This window comes from Nuphar pumila, chromosome 2 (assembly GCF_984573655.1).
Source record: "Nuphar pumila chromosome 2, dmNupPumi1.hap1.1, whole genome shotgun sequence".
Classification (NCBI taxonomy): domain Eukaryota; kingdom Viridiplantae; phylum Streptophyta; class Magnoliopsida; order Nymphaeales; family Nymphaeaceae; genus Nuphar; species Nuphar pumila.
Genome location: NC_143250.1, coordinates 68908024 through 68927477, shown reverse-complemented (window position 1 = coordinate 68927477; position 19454 = coordinate 68908024). Strand labels below are relative to the sequence as shown.

Here is a 19454-nt window from a genome sequence, read left to right as displayed (position 1 = left end):
CTTATGGTCCAAGCACAAATTATGAGGAACAAAAGGACAACTGCATGGATTCGCTGGCGCATGTTTCGGTTGCATAAAAACCTCAAAAAAAAAAACGATTCATGTAAAAGGCAATGTTTATTAGGTTAGCATACCCCCCCCCCCCCCCGCCAACAAAAAAAAAACTTTATTCTAGAGTTAAAATGAACGAATTAATAGAAGTATAGAACGCTTTGCATCTATCGAAACCCATGCTTTTCTTCTTTCAACAAAATTTCTCTTGATTAATAATTAAAATTTGTAATATATCTTTCCATATTTTTGACATCCAATTTGGACATTCAAAAACTCTTTATCATAATCTGTTGAATAGATTGCTAGGTGTATGCGTGCGTAGAGAGAGAGAGAGAGAGAGAGAGAGAGGCTCGTGCTCCTTAATAGGCAAGCGGAGCTCAAACTTGAGCCCGAGCCAGGCTAGCCGAATCCAAGTAGGGATGGCAGTGGACCAGGGTGGGGCTGGGGGACAAGGTTTCCACCCCCGCCCCGTCTCAAAATCCAAACCTCCATCCCCGGTCCATTGCCATCCCTAAACCCAAGCAGGTCGTCTTAAAAAAAATCAAACACAGAATCACAGACATACAGCCTAACAACTTACACAGAAGTATCCTTGTAGACATACATCACATTTAAGTTGTATTTATTGCCTTCTACGAGCCGAGTGGAGACAAACACCCATTCTTTGTACTTGGCTCATTTACATCATACGAGCTGCTCACAGCTCGTCGCCAAGCTCATTTAAAGAACACGAGCATGGGGTGAGCCGAACTGAGACGAGCTACGAGCTGCGAGCTTCTTGGTTCATTTCCCAACCCTACTCTCCTCTCTCGGGCTAGACGTTCATGAATCCGGCAGTACTTTTAAAACCTAGATTCAAATTAAAGACCCTATATATTATACTCGTTACACAATTAAAGATCCATGAAATTCAAATTCATATATAGTGAGGAACAGATTAATTTTGAAGTTTATATGTAAAATAAAGAATTAAACATTCTCCTTTTGACATGCATGCAATCTCAAGGGGCTTCCAGGAATTTAATAAATAACTTTTCTTTTCACTACAGCTTTAAAAGTGTAGCAATGAAAAAAAACTATTAGGAGATTCTTCTCATTTCTCAACCTGAGGGTAAAATCAACAAATCATTTTCCTTTCACATTTACACAATATCTGCAAATGGAAAACTTAAGGACATTTCTGTACGAAATATGAAAAATAAACAATGTTCTAAACGACCGGAAAATTTCTTATAAAAAACTTACTCGAGCTACTCTTACACCCATACATATAAAAATTTCTTTACCTGAAATTTAAAGAAATAGTGGTGAAAATTTCCTCCACTGTACGTTCCAGAATTTAGATTTGATTGAAAGTTTCATTTTTTTTAGGAAATACGCTTCCTATAAAATATTAATAATATAAAATTTAAAAAATAATTAATTGTATAGTAACTTGGTAACTACTAACGGGGGCTTTGCTTGTTTGGTAGGAGCATCTACTGCACGTCATCTTGTGTTGGGACGTTACAGGTTCAAAACCCAATGGTATAGTGTATAACTGGTAAAAACTAGAAAGATAATACAATATCAAAGAGAATGTTTAGCACAAAGAAAAACAATGAAACTTAGGTACGTTTTTAATTATGGTCAAACAGAGGGAAGATTTTCTAAAAAAATTCCAACGACGACTGGTTGTGGCCCCAATCAGCAAATTTCCGTCTTAATAAGGCCAACCAAAAACTGAGTGATAAGCAAATTTCTATAAATCCGCTGCAAAAATGCAGCCTTTAGTTTGGCAGAGGGTTCCTCGTCAACAAAAAAAGAAGATATCTTTCTTGAAAGCCACATTTTTGTAGATGGATTTGTAGAAATTTGCTTATCATTCGCAATAATTAAAATTACCAAGAAGCAAGCAAAGTCGGCATATGTAAAGATGTAAAAAGTATACAGAAAATAAATGTGTCAATAAAATACAAAAAAGAAGAAGATGAAAACTACAATAAAATTTGTTTTGTTACATTAATATCACAATACAATGTCATATTTTCAAAATCAGATGAACAATACCTGACCAAACCAAAAGCTGATATGACTGCACAGCTCCTCAACTTGAACCCTGTATGGTTGGATCAAATTGCTATGTGGATGCCTCATTTCCTTCAGAAGATGAAGTCGCTTAGCTGGCCATTCTTATTTCCCAGTAATCCTTTATTTATGAGACATGCGCTGCCATCTACATCTGCATTCAAGCAATTCACTCGATGCCTGAACAAAATAATCATGAGCAAACAAGTTAGGGAATATATACAGTGCCACCAACCCTTCAAATAAATCAACTCACCAATTGAAATGCTCATCGCAGCAAACAGAGCCCCAAATAAGCCGTAGTCCTGGTGCTTTCCTGCAGATGATGAGTCATTAAGCAATGCATGCAAGAAAAAAAGAACATCAAATTTGCATCTAGCATAACTCCGCCTGTGTAGTTATACACTGCCGGTCCCAAGCCCGGATAAAGGAGGAGGGTTGCGGTAGGCCTGTGACAGCCAGCATAAAAACTTTGTCATATCCTATGAAAATGAACCAATATGAGAATTTCGTTGGGGCGTTCCCTACTGAGCGACGCGCTGTACTCTCTAGGCCCGGAGGCAGTGATAAATGTGCAAGGGTTGCTAGGTCGTCGCCCAGAAGCGACGCGTCACACCGGCGCCCGGGTGTGGTGTCAAATAGGCAAGGGTTCCCTCACTTTGTTGGACGGGTGGGGGTAAAGAAGTTAGTCCAAGACCATAAAATTAGGTTAGCCACTTGGAACATAAGGTCTTTAACTGGTAAGTTGGTAGAGTTAGTAGATGTTATGTGTAGGAGAAAGATTGATATTTTATGTCTTCAAGAGACCAAATGGGTAGGTGAGAAAGCTAAAGTGATAGAACCTTGGGGATATAAGATTTGGTATACAGGAATAAATAGGAATAGGAATTGAGTAGGGATTGTTATGAGTCGTCAGTTTATAGATAATGTAGTTGAGGTCCGTAGGAAGGGTGATAGAATTTTACTTATTAAATTAGTATTAGGTACGGATATTATTAATATTATTAGTGTTTATGCACCTCAAGTAGGTTTAGATGATTCCATTAAGCATCAATTTTGGGAAGATTTAGATGGAGTAGTACAAGAGACATCTTATGGAGAAAAGTTTTTCATCGGCGGTGACCTTAATGGACATGTAGGCATTAGTAGGGATGGATTTGAGAATATCCATGGAGGCTATGGTATAGGAGAAAGAAATGAAAGTGGAGAAAGGATTTTAGATTTTTGTTTGTCCTATGATATGATCTTAGCAAACACTTGGTTTAGGAAGAGGGAGTCTCACCTAGTAACATTTAAAAGTGGGGTTAATACGAGTCAGATAGATTTTTTCCTACTTAGAAAGAGAGATAGGGGTTGTTGCATCGATTGTAAGGTTATACCAGGAGAAAGTGTAGCTACACAACATAGAGTCTTAATTTTAGATCTTAGAATTAGACAATACCGCAAAAGGGATAGACATAGGATAGATCCTAGAATTAAGTGGTGGGCACTGAAAGGAGCTAAACAAAGAATGTTTGTAGAGCAGGTAGTTAAGGAAGTTGATTGGTGTCTCGAGGAGGATTCAGAATCAATGTGGAATAAGATAGCGGGTGGTATGAGAAAAGTAGCTAAGGAGGTATTGGGTGAGTCTAAAGGCGGTGCACCACTAGGTAAGGATACATCATGGTGGAACGAGGATGTCAAATTAGCTATTAAGGTTAAAAGAGAGTGTTATAGAAATCTAAGTAAGAGTCGTGATAATGAGAATTTGGAGAAGTATATGATAGCAAAGAAGGAAGCTAAAAAAGTTGTTCGAAACGCGAGGGCTAAGGTATATAAGGAGGTTTATGACAAGTTGGATACCAAAGAAGGCGAGAAGGATATTTATAGGCTTGCAAAGATGAGAGATAGGAAATCGAAGGATTTGGGTATGGTTAGATGTATCAAAGATGAAACGCAAAGGGTTTTAGTCAAAGATGAGGAGATTAAGGAGAGATGGAAAGATTATTTTGATAAGCTATTTAATGATAGTCATGCTCAAGATCTTGGAGACTTCTCCATTCCTTTTCATGAGATAAATCGTGACTTCATGCGCAAGATTCAAAAGAAAGAAATTGCAGAGGCTTTGAAGAAAATGAAATCAAGAAGGGCAGTTGGCCCAGATGGTATACCTATCGAGGCTTGGAAATGCTTGGGAGAGAAAGGTTTAGAATGGTTGACAAATCTTTTTAACTTGATTTGGCGAACAAATAAGATGCCTAATGAGTGGAGGAAGAGTACTTTGGTGCCTTTATATAAGAATAAGGGTGATATACAAGATTGCACAAACTATCGTGGTATAAAACTCATGAGTCATACTATGAAACTTTGGGAGAGGGTGATTGAGTCTAGGTTGAGGAAGGTTGTCATGATATCGGAAAATCAATTTGGTTTTATGCCTGGAAGATCAACTATGGAAGCTATACATCTTCTTAGACAACTTATTGAAAGATATAGAGAGAGGAACAAAGATTTGCATATGATTTTTATTGATTTAGAGAAGGCATACGATAGAGTACCTAGGGACGTTCTCTGGTGGACAATGATGAAGAAAGGTGTTTCTCTCAAGTACATTAGTATAATTAAAGATATGTATGAAGGAGTAGTAACCAATGTCCGCACTTGTGGAGGGGTGACAACCAATTTTCCGATAACGGTTGGGTTACATCAAGGATCTGCTTTAAGCCCTTTCCTATTTGCGATTGTGATGGATGAGCTTACGAGATCAATTCAAGAAAATGTACCGTGGTGTATGTTGTTTGCTGATGATATTGTTTTGATTGATGAGTCTAGAGCTGGGGTTAATGCTAAGTTAGAATTATGGAGACAGACATTGGAAGCTAGAGGTTTTAAGTTGAGTAAGAGTAAGACTGAATATATGGAATGTCGGTTTAGTAAGCAACGGAGTAGTGATGGGAGTGTAGTGAAGCTTGGTGAGCAAGATATACCGGTGAATGATTATTTCAAATATTTGGGATCCATCATTCAAAAGTATGGAGAAATTGATGGAGATGTAAATCATAGGATAAAGGTTGGGTGGATGAAATGGAAAAGTGCTACTGGAGTGTTGTGCGATCGTAGAATGCCATTGCGGTTGAAGGGAAAGTTTTATAGGACGACTATTAGACCCGCTTTACTATATGGTACGGAATGTTGGGCTGCCAAGAGACATCATATTCAAAAAATGAGTGTAGCTGAGATGCGGATGCTTAGATGGATGTGTGGAAATACAATAAAAGATAAGATTCGGAACGAAGAGATACGTAAGAAGGTAGGTGTTGCACCCATTGAAAATAAGATGCGAGAGAATCGTTTACGATGGTTTGGACATATTCGGCGAAGGCCTAATGATGCTCCAGTTAGAAGGTTGGAGAAATGGGAAAATATATTAGTTAAAAGAGGTCGGGGTAGGCCTAGGAAGACTTGGATGGAGATGATAGGAAAGGATATGAATGCTTTGAACCTCACCGAGGACATGGCGTTGGATAGAAATGATTGGAGGAAAAGGATTCATGTGGAAGACCCAAAATGAATTTCTTTTTTGGTTCATATCGCTGACCCCAATTGTTTTGGGATGAAAGCGTAGTTGTTGTTGTTTGTTGTTGTTGTAAATTTGCATCTAGCATCTCCCCGAATACAAGCACCCCAAACACACATCACATGTCCAGTGACCCGACACAATAAACTGACACTGCATTGACAGGATGTGGCATGTCTGTCAGACACTTTGAGCGAGTTTAACAGACATGAACATACACCAAAGCATGCATGCAAGTGCCAACTGTTGGCTGTTGCTTCAAAAAAGAAGTTTACTAGTGCCAACTGGCAAGTAACGGCCTCTCAACACAAGCCCTGAAATACATTGGGACGTTTTGAATGATCAAGAGCATTTAAAACACAGCTAGATCAGACACAAACTGGGAAGATCCACATGCACAGGTAGACTTGCAGAGACATCATCTAGTATCTTTGATCAAGCACTAAGCATCAATCTGTAATTGTGCACTTAACTGAAAATCTAATTAAAAGGAAAATGGGTCAGAAACAGAGAAAAAAATCAAAGAGGAAGGCATGGCTTTTTTTTCCTTGTTATGTGTGATGAATTTCCATCCCCTCATCTCCCCACCCCAACCAAAAAAAGAAGGAACGGAAATGAAATGAGGTACCAGGTTGCCGTGTACATATCATAGAACCTATCAAATGCTTTATTGAAACAATAATGGCAAGCTAAAAGCTCCTTCACATCCGTAACATTGCATGTTGATTTACAGCACTTCACCTACATCAGTATTGCATGAAATAACAAGTAAATGAACGGAAGGATTTCAGTTGCAGGCATCACAATATAAGTAGAGAAAATGAACTTTAAAGTATATATCACAAATATAAAGTGTAATAACTTAACTTTAGCTACATATAGTGTCATGATTCTGGGTTTGAGTTGCATTAACAGTTTACCAATTATATCAAAGTGAAACCTATATTGCAGTAACTGCAACAAATATTTGAATAATATATGCAAGTGCATTGACAGACCATTTCACTTTATTACTTTTTCACTTCTTCAATGTTCGCCTTCTCCCCAGTCGAGGAAGACAGCCAAAGGCTTGTATGACTTTTCAAGTGTCTCATTCTCTTAAACAGGAGAGACTAACAGTTCCTTCTAATGCATAATTTTATTATGGCACCATTCCTTCTATTCTGACAAGTATCCTTTTCCCGACAACCCCTTTAATAAGACATGACTTATCTCCACATTGCCACATATATTTGGGAAGTTTGAAACCATGTTCGGTCCCAAACTTCTGATTTGTTTCAGATAACATTAGTCCACGTTTGGAAGCAACCTATTAAAGCCATCTATCACTCGACACATCAATACCAGTATCCCTTGATGTCAATACCACCCATGATAACACCAATCACATCTTACAAGGAAAACCTAGATGCAGAAACTGCAAAAAATCAAAAGCAGATCAATCAATGGAAACAATTTCAGCTTCACAAGCAGCTTGAAGCTGTCGATAGAAGCCTCAATAGAAGAAGTGATTCTTTCCACCAAAGCAACATGAAAAATAAGGCCAGCTTAGTCATCATCACAGAGCCGGTGTGCTAGACTGATAACTCATCCAAGTAATTTTCAGGTAACCCCACCGAGTCAACCTATTGGTGTTAAACCAGCACAAACATAACAAGCTTGGTGTTTTTTCATTTCAGTTTTAGCTTTATGCACATGTTGCATATAAGACTGATGAAGATAAAGTTTTGTTATATTCGAGCATGCAGTATGTTCAAAGTTCAAACCTTTTTGCCAAACACTAGTGCTTGAGACTAGATTTGCACTAGATTTGCAACACTATTCTTACATTGAAAATCATGATCGCTTCATTTCTGCACATTCATGGTAGTTGATTTTGAAATTGGATAGCAGACAAATGTGTAATGAAACAAGAGTGCACAATTACAATGCCAATGAAGGGCTGCACAAGCGCACAAATATAGTATGGTCTCTAATGGACCGATGACAATCTCATAAAAGAGATACACAAAAACACAAATTCCACAAGAGTACAATAGAAAAATAGATTTTGTATTAGCACATATAAAATGCTTTAAAAAAAGCATGAATTACACTGAGAGGCTCTATTTATAAAGCATCGCATGTAATGAAGGGTGTTGGAGTGGCTCCCCCAACGGTCCATTGATTATACAAATAAAAAACAAAAAATAAATAAAACTAAAAAGACTTGACAGTTCCTATTGAACTGTACTAAATTACATATTGTTAAATGATCAAAATACTCTTGATATATGTATATTTTATAAATATACATATATTAGTTAGGTATAAATATATACACACTATTTTAATACTCCTTAAAATCACCGAAAGTTTGCTAAGAATATACAAAAATCTTAGTAGAGGAAGAGCTTTGGTGAAGAAGTCCACAATCTGAAACTCGGACTGAACATATGGTAAAGTAATCGTCCCCTTCAAGTATTATTCTCGAACATAATGACAATACGTTTTGTTCGTTCATGAAACATGTGATTGTTGGTTATAAATATGACACTTTTGTTATCACAATATCATTTTGAATGTTCTGAAACATCAACACTCATATCTGAAAGTAATGATCTCATCCACACGACCTCGATTGTTGTTATAGCCATCACCCTATACTCAGCTTCCGTGAAAGATAAAGATACTTTCTGTTGTTTTTTGCATCGTCAATAAATGAGGGAATCACCTACAACACACAAAAATCTATAGTTGAGTGATGGTTATTGGGATCTCCTCCTCAGTTAGAATCAGTATAAGCAACAAGATTTAAAGATGATGAAGAGGATAAGAATAACACTTTAAATATAGTTTTTTTGATGTATCGAACTATTCTTAATACGACACTCATATGAACTGATGTGGGCGCATCTTGAAACTGACTTGCAATATGTACTGTGTGAAAAAAGTGGTATTTTGGGTCATTAGGACCCGACCCAAGTCCATTGTATGTACAGTCTGGATAGGACCCGAGTCATGTAAAGTTTGTAATTTTTATTTTATTCGGGTTTGGATACACCAGACCCGAATCCATATTATTATAATGTAAACTTATTAATACAAGTTTAGGTCACGATTTCATGAGTTGAAATCGTGACAGCCGCAGCCCCTCTTACCTTTCTTCTTTTGTTCTCTCTCTTTCTCTCTTCTCAATACAGGTACCAGTGGAGATTCTAACATGGTATCAGAGCGGAGATCCATCTGAGGGCCGAAGAGGTTTCCGACAGGTGCGACAATCAGAGATTTGAGGTTTTTCGTCCCTTCTCTTCTACTCTTCTTCATTTCCTTTCTCCTCCTTTCTATTTCTCATTTCTTCCCCTTTACTGAAATTTTCTGTGTACCCACGTCTCACGTGGGCGTGACATTCACGTGGATCTGAGATTCATGTGAATCCTGTTCACGTGAATCCAGACTATGCAAAAAGGGGTGATTCTATTTCACGTGAATCGCTGAAATCGATTCACATGAAACACAAAAACAACCACGATCCCTATTTCAGATTTTTTTTTTCGTTTGGTATTATTTGATTTGTCTCCTTTGCCCAATCTCCTCCACGCATCTATTCTGCATATTCAGATATCCCAGCCTTTCTCGGTGACAGTTTTTTTTTGTGTGATTTTCCTTCCTGATTCTTATTTTCTACATTTGCCTGAAAACATATCTAACGTGTGAAAGTGTTTTTCATTACGTCAATCTCCAATCTTTCAAGAGTGTAAAGGAAAGTTCAAGTCTGACTATCTTCTGAATCTGACAGTATGTGATCTCCTGTTCATAAAAAAAAGGTTGAGCACTTCGTGAACACTTGTTGAATTTTATTTCTCAATGGATCCTTATTCTTTTCAATCGAATCTTTCTTCAAGCTTTCTCAATCAACTCGTTTCTGAAAAGTTGAATACCTCAAACTTCTTGATTTGGAAGAGACAAATTATTCCTTTTATAAGGAGCCAAGGTCTCTTAGGTCACCTGGATGGAACCACTCTAGTCCCACCAGAATTTGTCCCATGAGAAGAGAAAGATGATAAAGGGGCGAGTTCAATTGTGTATGTCAAAAATGCAGAATACCTCAACTGGGAAAGAAAAGATCAATCAATAGTTGCATTCATCACTTCTACCTTGTCTCAAGAGGTCCTTGTTGCCATCCCTGACAATTGTACAACCCTGCAACTCTAGGAGTGATTGGTTCAGACGTATTCACAGGTTTCATAAGCGAGGATGGTTTTTCTCAAGAGAGAATTTCAGTTGCTGAGAAAAGATTTCATGACCATCATGGAATATTTGAACAAGATAAAGATTATCACAGATCAACTTGCAGTTATAGGATGTGCGGTAAGTGAGAGTGACATGGTGCAACAAACTCTGAGTGGATTGAGATCTGACTACAATATGATTGTCACTTCACTATTGTGCTTGTCTGTCCTTCCTACCTTTGATGAGCTACGAGCTAAATTGATCCAGTATGAAATAACTCTGAAAGGGTTTTCTGAATAAACTCATGTTCACACAAATCCCCAAGAAGTTTTTGCCACAGGAGTGACTTATGGTCGAAGTCGAGGACGATGACGAGGGAGGCAAGGGCGAAGTGGACACGGAGGACGTGGTTTGCTTCCCACTCCAAATATGTTAACTTATGCGCAGGGACAACGACCCATCCCCACTTGCTTCCTTTGTAACAAAAGAGGGCATATCATGGCGAATTGTTGGCATAATCCAGAAAATAAAAGAAAGGCTCCACAGACAGAAACCAAAAGAAAGTTCATAAATATCAGAGACAGTGGAGAGATTAAAGATCTACTGATATCCGCCTTGTCAGAGTTGAAATTGAAGCAGAGTGATGAAGGCAGTTGGTTTGTCGACTCAGGGGCAGCAACTCATGTGACAGGCGATGCAGGTAAACTTTCTAACCCTATTCCTTATTTTGGCAAGAGTAAGATTGCCACTGGTGATGGATCCCACCATCCTTTTTCTCATGTTGGAAAAATTGTCATTCCCATGTCAGATTCTACTCTTAAACTTTCTGATGTTCTTCACGCTCTCGACATCAAGAAAAATAGTCTTTGTTTTCAAACTTATTGATGATAATCATGCTTCAGTTGAATTCACTCCCTTCTCTGTGCAGGTCAAGGACCTACGCACGAGGGAAACATTCGTTGAAGAAAAGAGACGAGGCAATATGTATGTCTTTGAAGAAGCATGGCATTCTGTCTGCCCTGCTCATTTGGATTCGAAGTCTTCATTAGAGTCGTGTTCCTCCTCTTATGCAAATGTTTTTAGTATTTCTGAATGTAATAAGCCTTTCTTATGGCATAGTCGATTAGGACATTGTGGGAGTCATTTTATTGAGAAACTTGTCTCTAGTAATCTTATTCCAAAGGAAGGTCTCAATGGGGATGAGAAAAGTCAGAAGTGTCCCAATTGTCTTTCATGCAAAAGTCATGTATTGCCTTTTCATTCCATTAATAAGAGAGTTTCAAAACCTTTTGAGATAATTTGTTCTGATGTATAGGGACCCACCCCAATTGTCTCTGAATCTGGGAGCAGATACTACCTAATCTTTGTTGATAAATATTCTCAATACACTTGGATATATTTCATAAAAAATAAGTTGGAAGTTTTTCCTTTGTTTCAAAATTTTTTTCCTTAGTTAAAAATCAATTTTCTGAATCCATCCATTTTTTTCAATGTGATGGAGTTGGGGAGTTCTCATCTCGTGATTTTATTTCTTTTCTTCAAAATAACGGAATAGGAAGAAGGGTGTCTTGTCCACACACCCCTCAACAAAATGGGATTGCTGAGCGAAAACATAGGCATATCGTTGAAAGTGTCATGAGTAAGGTTCATGACAGTAATCTTCTCATCAACCTATGGACAAAAGCTTTTCATTCTGCCGTACATGTGATAAATAGATTGCCTATGGTTGTTCTGGAAAATAAGTCTCCTTATTACTGTCTTTTTGGAGCTCACCCTAGTTATTATGATTTGCGTGTCTTTGGATGTGTTTGTTATGTGCATATTGATCAGTCCCTGATAAACAATTTCAGGACAAGGCTCAGAAGTGTAGATTTGTGGGATACGCAGATGACTACAAAGGATATAGGTGTTATGATCCAACTAACAGGCGCAACAGAATCTCAAGGAATGTTGTCTTTGATGAGCAAAATTTTGATCACAGAGCCGACACAACGGATATGTCCCCTAACACAACTGAAGTTTACTATCCTTGGCTGAGTTCAGAACTTTTTGCTAGTTATAATAAAGTTTGTTCCCCAGATTGTGTGCAGCAAGAAGAGATGTTTGAGAACACTGGGACATCAGGATCACAAAATGAGGAGGAAGTACCATCATTCGTACCGGGCAGATACAAAGGCATTTTCTATTCTAGACAGAGACCGAAAGCATCAAGCCATGCAGATCATGCCTCAGTCGCCGATCCTACTTCCTCTCATACTCTTGAAGTCAGAAAATCAAAACGCATACGACATCCTATTGATAGGTAGGTCAGCTATAACAACTTCTCCTTAGATCTTCAGCTCATTTTAATTGCACTCAATAAGAAAGATGAGCCCATTATGTACTATCAGGCAGCCACTTCTACCAAATGGGTAGAAGCCATGAATGATGAAATTCAGGCCTTATATGAATGTGGAACATGGGAAGTTGTTCCCAGACCACCTGACAAAAATGTTGTCGGATGCAAATGGGTCTACAAAATAAAGTATAAGCCAGATGGAACCATTGAACGATACAAGGCAAGACTTGTGGAAGCAAGGCAAGACTATGATGAAACCTGCAATCCGGTGGTGAGAATGGGAACAATTCGAATTATTCTTTCCCTTGTTGTTGAACATGGATGGAAGTTGAGTCAGCTTGATGTGAAAAATGCATTCTTGCATGGAGATTTGAAGGAGGAAGTTTACATGGAACAACCCCCTAGATATCAAGAACAAAATTGCAAAACCCATGTGTGCAGGCTAAAGAGAGCTATCTATGGTCTAAAACAAGCATCTTATTCTTGGTTTGATAGCTTCTCGCTTGAGATTCAAAAACATGGATTTTTACGTTCTGTACTAGATTACTCATTATTTATTTTTAGAAGCCAGAATGTGACTACTTTACTATTAATTTATGTTGATGATATTGTCATCACAGGAAACTCTGAAGCTCACATCAAAGAAGTAAAAAAATTATTAGGTCAGAAGTTCAAAATGAAAGATCTTGGTGTCCTGCGCTATTTTCTTGGTGTAGAAGTTGATAACCAGGCTCATGGTTTGATGCTCAATCAGCACAAGTACATCGTAGATGTTCTCAGTAAGGCAGACATGAAAAACTGCAAACCTCTAAGAACTCCAAGTGTGCTTCACCAAAAACTTAGTGCTCATGATGGAGATTTGTGTGAGGACCCCACCAGGTATCGCAGTCTAACAGGAGTGTTACAGTATCTCACATTCACTCATCCTGATATTGTTTATTCAGTCAATCAAGTGTTTCAGTTTATGCATGCACCATGTACTAGACATATAGAAGCGGTTAAAAGGATTTTTATATATCTGAAAGGGACTATTGGGGATGGATTGATATATTCACCACAGTCATATGGCAAGAATGAGCATGAACTTATTGTATATTGTGATGCAGACTGGGCAGGAGATCCTGATGAATGAAGATCTACATCAGGATATTGTGCCTTAATTCGATTGATCTCCACTCCATTTTGGTTCAAGGATGGCAAACTCGTCCCAAATAGAGGATAATTCGGCAAAGTACTCCCAAATGGACATCTCATTTTGATGGAGGGTCAAAGCCCTCTTTTGAAAATAGTACTTATGAGATAAGTCTCTTGAAGTGTACATTTTCTCACGATACAACCAAGCTTCAGAAGCTTTTTTAAACTTGATGATATTGGCGTTTATCTTGGTCTCAACGGATGAAAAAATCCAAGATAAGATCTTAAAGTTCTTCATCTCCCAATCATCATGCTTTTTAGAATATTCTTCAAGAGCCCTTTGTCTTTCTTCCCCTTCAAGGATCTTAATATCCCCTTTTTCAATGATGGTGATTTTGGGTCCCGGTTCCGGTTTCGGTTCCGGTTCCGGTTTCGGTTCCGGTTCCGGTATTGAACCATGAACGTAACCCCAAAGCCCCTTTTCTTTAATATGGGCTTCCATATTACCGGCCCAAACATGATAGTTTGAGACATTAAGTTTAAACCCAAGAGAGAAATTAGAGTCTTTTTCGCCCATTAGAGAGAAAAGAAGACAAGAAATAATATGTACCTCAAATATTTTTAGCGTCTTTCTTGATAAAAGAGACTTCTAAAATATTGTCTGAAAAAGATGATCCACTTCAAACTTTAAAAGCTTGAAGGCACGCTTTTCGAGGTACTTAAACGGAGGAGACTCGCAATTCTTCTTCTTCAACGAGGCTCTGATACCATGTGAAAGTATCTTCAACAAAATACTACAATCAACAAAACAATATCCTTAAAAATAAATGTGTGCATACGCACAACAAGAACACTTGAAACACTTGTGCACAAAACACGAACTCACAAATGTGCAAATGCACTCATAAGATTCATAAACAACAAAAGGCTGGGCAATAGTCCCCAAACCCTTGAGAGAATACAAGAAATAGTGCCCATATTTATAGGGCATTGGGAGGCCTTGGAAGGGGCTCCATTTAGTCGCTGGAGCCCCTCCAATTGGAGGGGTCCAGCAACTAGTGGGTTGGGCCCCTCCCAAGGCAAGTACATTATCACTTTATTAAAAGAAAAAGAAATTAAGAAAAAAGGAAAATAAAAATACAAACATATTCACCAAAAAGAATGTGTAAAATGCCAAAACTACCCCTAAGACTAAAGATAGAAATATATATATATATATATATAGATAGAAATATATATATATATATATAATAGGTAGATACATATACATATATATAATATATGTATATGTATTACCTTATATATATAAAATATATATACTAAATTACAAGTTGGATTTACATAATTTAACATTAAGTAGATGCTGATATCAGCTAAAAATATGAGCGGGCAGGTGGCATGTGAGTAGTGGCAGGCATCAAGTTGAGTGGTCCACAGGCCAAGGGCTACAGAATATATAAAAAATATATAATAAAAACAGAATGAAATGGAGAAACAACTATGGTTGACGACTTCATGCCCCATACTAGCAGCAGTATTTTTCGATGAGGTACCCCTCTCTCTCTCATTAGGGTCCTTGGGACCAGGTGAGAATTTGCAGGCCGACTGGGCCCCATTTAGCCCACGGGAAAGGTGGGCTGTGGACCAGACCACTTACCTTGGCCCGGCCCAGCGAGTTGACAGTCTGCACACGGTTCATGAGAGATCATGATAACATATATCATCATTATTTTGAAACTATCAGGGGAATGTCACTACATTTTCAGAAATTTTTAGATTTTATTGTTAAATATAATTCTCTTTGTATATTATGTTAAAACAGTTCTAAAACTTGTCCTCATATTTTAAAAAAGAGTATTACTATACCTTATTAATGTTCATTTCTATATTATTTCATGTTTTCAATTTCCTAATGACAAGCTCTTCCCATATTTAACCCAAAAAAAAATCGTTTAATATCCTGAGAAATTGTCTCACCAAAATGTTGTGGAGATGGACTTCAATGACTATGATACATATGTATGTACATACATATATACATATATATAAGGTTTATCTAATATTAAACCTTTGATATCAACATTATCAATGTTCATCTGATTTAAATTACTAAAACATGCTTAAATGAAATGACATTTTTGGACTTAAAAATAGCCGGAAACATTGACACGGAAATATTGCTCTTCTCATGTTTTTAAGGCTTTTCTGAGCAAAACATTACAAAATCAAACATTACTGGCTTGGCAGTACAAGTAGAAAGTCACAAGAAAGGGAATCGTACCAAGCGTTTCAGCTTGTAAGAATAGAATTGACGATGAGAACGATGCGAATTTATATGCCCACTCAAATGTCCTGCACTGAAATAATAATTCAATTCATGATCCAATATTTTCAATAATTAGAACAACAAACAAGAACGATCATTGAAACTCTATCAAGAACTTGGTTGGGGCTACGAACTTAAGGTTAGCCTGTGAGTGGAAACCATAAATCCAACCCCACCTCATGACTGCTCCTCTGACCGATGAATCAAGCACAATCCCGTAAATCACATAAGTCTAGGCCAAATAGAAAAGAAGAAAAATCATGATGGATCATGAAAACATGCACCTCTCTCTCTTGTTATATATATATATATATATATATATATATATATATATATATATATATATATATATATCACCAACTAATCGTTTATCACACTGCTAGGTATGAGAGAAAATCTCATTTGGACAGTTATGTTAAGTATAAACAGAACCAACTTGCACCAAGAGGAAGGCTTAACGGTTTGCCCAACGTGAAATATACCATTCTTCCCTACATGATGGAGTAAAGGACCTTCAGCAAGGGAATTCGCCTTTTCTAATTGGGTTTTATTCCAAAAAATGTGATTTTAGACCTCATGGTACACTAAATATACCATTGGTGGGCACTTTGCCTTATAGTTGGGAAGTGCCTTGGTCCTCTCCACTGGAAGATGATAGCAGATAACCTATTAATTTCCTTTAAATTAACATATTAAACATGCACCTAAATGTTCTACAACGAACAGCCCGTCAAATGACTAAACGAGAAGACAACGGATGCACATCAAACAAAAAAGCAAGTATATTTCAAAAGAAATCCTGAATAACAACTAGAAAATAAAAGAGATGTTTAAGAAGGTTTACAACTTTTTTTTTTGGCTAGGCCAAGGGAACCACACACCCAAAATCACCGACCAAACCCTTGAGTTCCCCCCTGCCCACTGGGGAGTACACTCAACTTCAACATTTGGGCAAACGGTGCTCACCAAGGGTTTCAAAGTCATGATTATAAAGAAACGGCTTTGAATATATTAGGTTCAATAATGAACCAATACACATGCACATGAAGTGCAAATATACCCACTAAAGGGGAAAACACAAGCACATAATGTGCTAACACATAAACCTACAAAGGGCAAAAATGCCTATAAGGCATAAGTTGATATTATTGAAAAGAGGAAGGGTGTAACACCCATTACATGGAGCAAAAGCTCCTCCAAAGGAGTGAATAAATTACAAGGGGGAGACCCCTATTTATAACAAGAGAGGAGCCACATAGGGGGCTCCCAAAGGAGTCGTTGGGAGACCCCAACGATCACATTTGTGACCGTTGGGGGCTCCCAAACGACTCTTTGGGGAGCCTCCCTAGATAGCGCAAACCACAAAAATGAAAAAAGAAAAAAAGAAAAAGAAAAATAAAATTACAAACATATTCCAAATGGAATATGCATAAAAAGGGGAAATGACTAAACTACCCCTATGCTTCATAATAGAAAAATATATATTTTATATATATAATTAGGAAGATACATATGCATATATACCATATATGTATATGTATCATCCTTTATATATATAAAATATATATAAGATTACAAAGATTGAATGATACATTTTAACACCCTCCCTCAAAATTTGCGTGGGGGAACGAAAAGATTGAAGAATGCAAGAGGAAGAATCTCAAGGCTTCAAGAGCCTTCGGTCTGAATGCCATTGAAATTTGCAAATGTCTTCCTCCAAAGTCTTTAACGATGATCATCTTTCATGATCTATCCAAGGTACTTCTTTTTCTCTCATCTTCAAGATCCTGTGGAACAAATCAAGAAGAGGTTCAAGTAAAAGATATCTTTGCACTTTAATCAATTGAAATATTCCAAATAAGATGAATTAACCAAAAAATCATATCATATAATTCATCCAAAAGTAATGGTGCAAAAAGATATTCTATGCATAATTCATCACAGGATTTGATGGAACAAGATAATTATTTATGTATGCAAAATGATTTTAGAAAACCAATTTTTCATAATCATATACCATGTTGAAGAGGGAGCGAAAACAAATTACAAGAATGCATAATGCATTCATAAAGTCCATCATTGGACAAACATAACCTCATGACGAGGAATAACATAATGGTCCACAAGGGACACCACAAGAAGCCTACGAAGAGGCATAAGCTGCACATAATTTATTGAATGAGGGCAAAAAGGCCATAATAAGCATATGCATATAATATCATGAAATGAATCAACACCTAAAAGAGTCATTAATGATCATGCTCCAATCATACTTTAGTCAAGTAATATTATATGATCCGATAAGATAGAAAGACAAGTGTCATTGATTTTAGCAAGTCCTTTGAAAGCGATTTCAAGAGGGAAATGCTCAAAAGAGTGTATAAAACACAAGAGTTCAAAAGGTTTTAAGTCCTCTTAAGAAGCAAAAAAATGAGAGTTATTTGATTAGAGAACCTTACACATTTAGAAACATCTCACTCAAATGATTGCAATTACAAAAACTCATTTTGCATATCAAATATAAAAGGTGACCAAAAAATCAATTTGATTTTAAAATACGCATATTAATGATATGATTCACTTGTATCTTTAAAAGACAAAATATGAATGAAATTTCACAAATTTCAACAATAATTCATCCATTACAAGCAACTACCTCATTAATCCTCCAAAACCCACAAATCAAGTGTGTAAGCTACTAGATCAAGAACATAAATATAATGCCATTAAAGGCCAAGGACACACACAACGGTGTGTAAAAGAACCTCTTGTCTACATGTAATAATACTTGAAATGAGTGCATCAACGATAAGAACAAGAGAATACACGCCAACATGAACCAAAAGCATCTCTTGTCTACGTAAAAATACACTCAAGATCAAGTATGTTCAGCTACTAGAACAAGAGTATCAAGTCAACCATAGGCTAAAACACAATACATCTCTTATCTACATAAAATGGCACTTGAAATGAGTGAAAGAAGCCAACCATGGGCATACATTTCAGCGACTAGAACAAGGACACAAATGCCAACATGGACTAAAATCACACACCATGATGTGAATCAACGTGCCTTGTCTACATATAATAACACTCAAGACAAGTGTGTTCAGCTACTAGACCAAGAGATCAAAGTCAACAAAGGGCTACCAACACACAATGGTGTAATAATATGTCTTGTCTACATATGATGACACTTAGATAAGAGGTATAAGAGGAGAAGACTTTTGAGGCAATAAAACTTGTAATGACAAACATATAAGTAAAACCTTGGACAATATTTTGAAAATAAATATGTGCACATACGCACAACAAGAACACTTAGAAACACTTGTGCACAAAAGCATGTAAAAGTATCTTTAACAAGATACTATAATCGATGGAACGATATAAATATAAGAACATACACATACCAAGAACACTTGGAACACTTGTGCACAAAAGCACAGAACACGAAATCACAAATGTGCAAATGCACTCATAAGATTTATAAGCAATAAAAGGTTGGGCAATAATCCCCAACACCCTTGAATTAAGTATACCTTAAAACATTTAAGGTTCCAAGACACCATATATCCATAAGATCAATGGCCAAAAGAAAACGAGTGACATACTTATAATTAGAGATCATATAATTGTGACCGTTGGGGGCCCCAACGACTCCATTGTGGGGCCCCTTTTCGGTATCCCAAAAAACATTTAAAAATAAAAATCAGCAAAATAAAAGAAATAAAACAAGTACCCCTATTGGGTACTTGTGAAAAGAC

At 37.1% G+C, this 19454-nt stretch overlaps 1 protein-coding gene across 13 annotated transcripts in view; it reads right to left on the bottom strand.

Moving 5' to 3' along the window:
- Positions 1 to 1960: 1960 nt before the first annotated feature.
- The window catches only part of LOC149845691 (uncharacterized), a 47033-nt gene continuing 29539 nt past the window's right edge, over positions 1961 to 19454 (bottom strand). For 7 of the 13 annotated variants that reach the window (XM_089995913.1, XM_089995919.1, XM_089995915.1 and 4 more), the window contains 4 exons: positions 15643 to 15718; positions 6306 to 6418; positions 2378 to 2437; positions 1961 to 2301 (listed from right to left, as the gene is read on the bottom strand). In XM_089995913.1, the coding sequence (XP_089852039.1) occupies positions 2196 to 2301; positions 2378 to 2437; positions 6306 to 6418; positions 15643 to 15718 (355 nt within the window). In that variant the 3' untranslated portion in view covers positions 1961 to 2195. Of the gene's footprint in view, positions 2302 to 2377; positions 2438 to 6305; positions 6419 to 15642; positions 15719 to 19454 lie in introns of those variants that run through there. The other 6 variants (XM_089995922.1, XM_089995924.1, XM_089995920.1 and 3 more) reach the window with 4 other exon arrangements.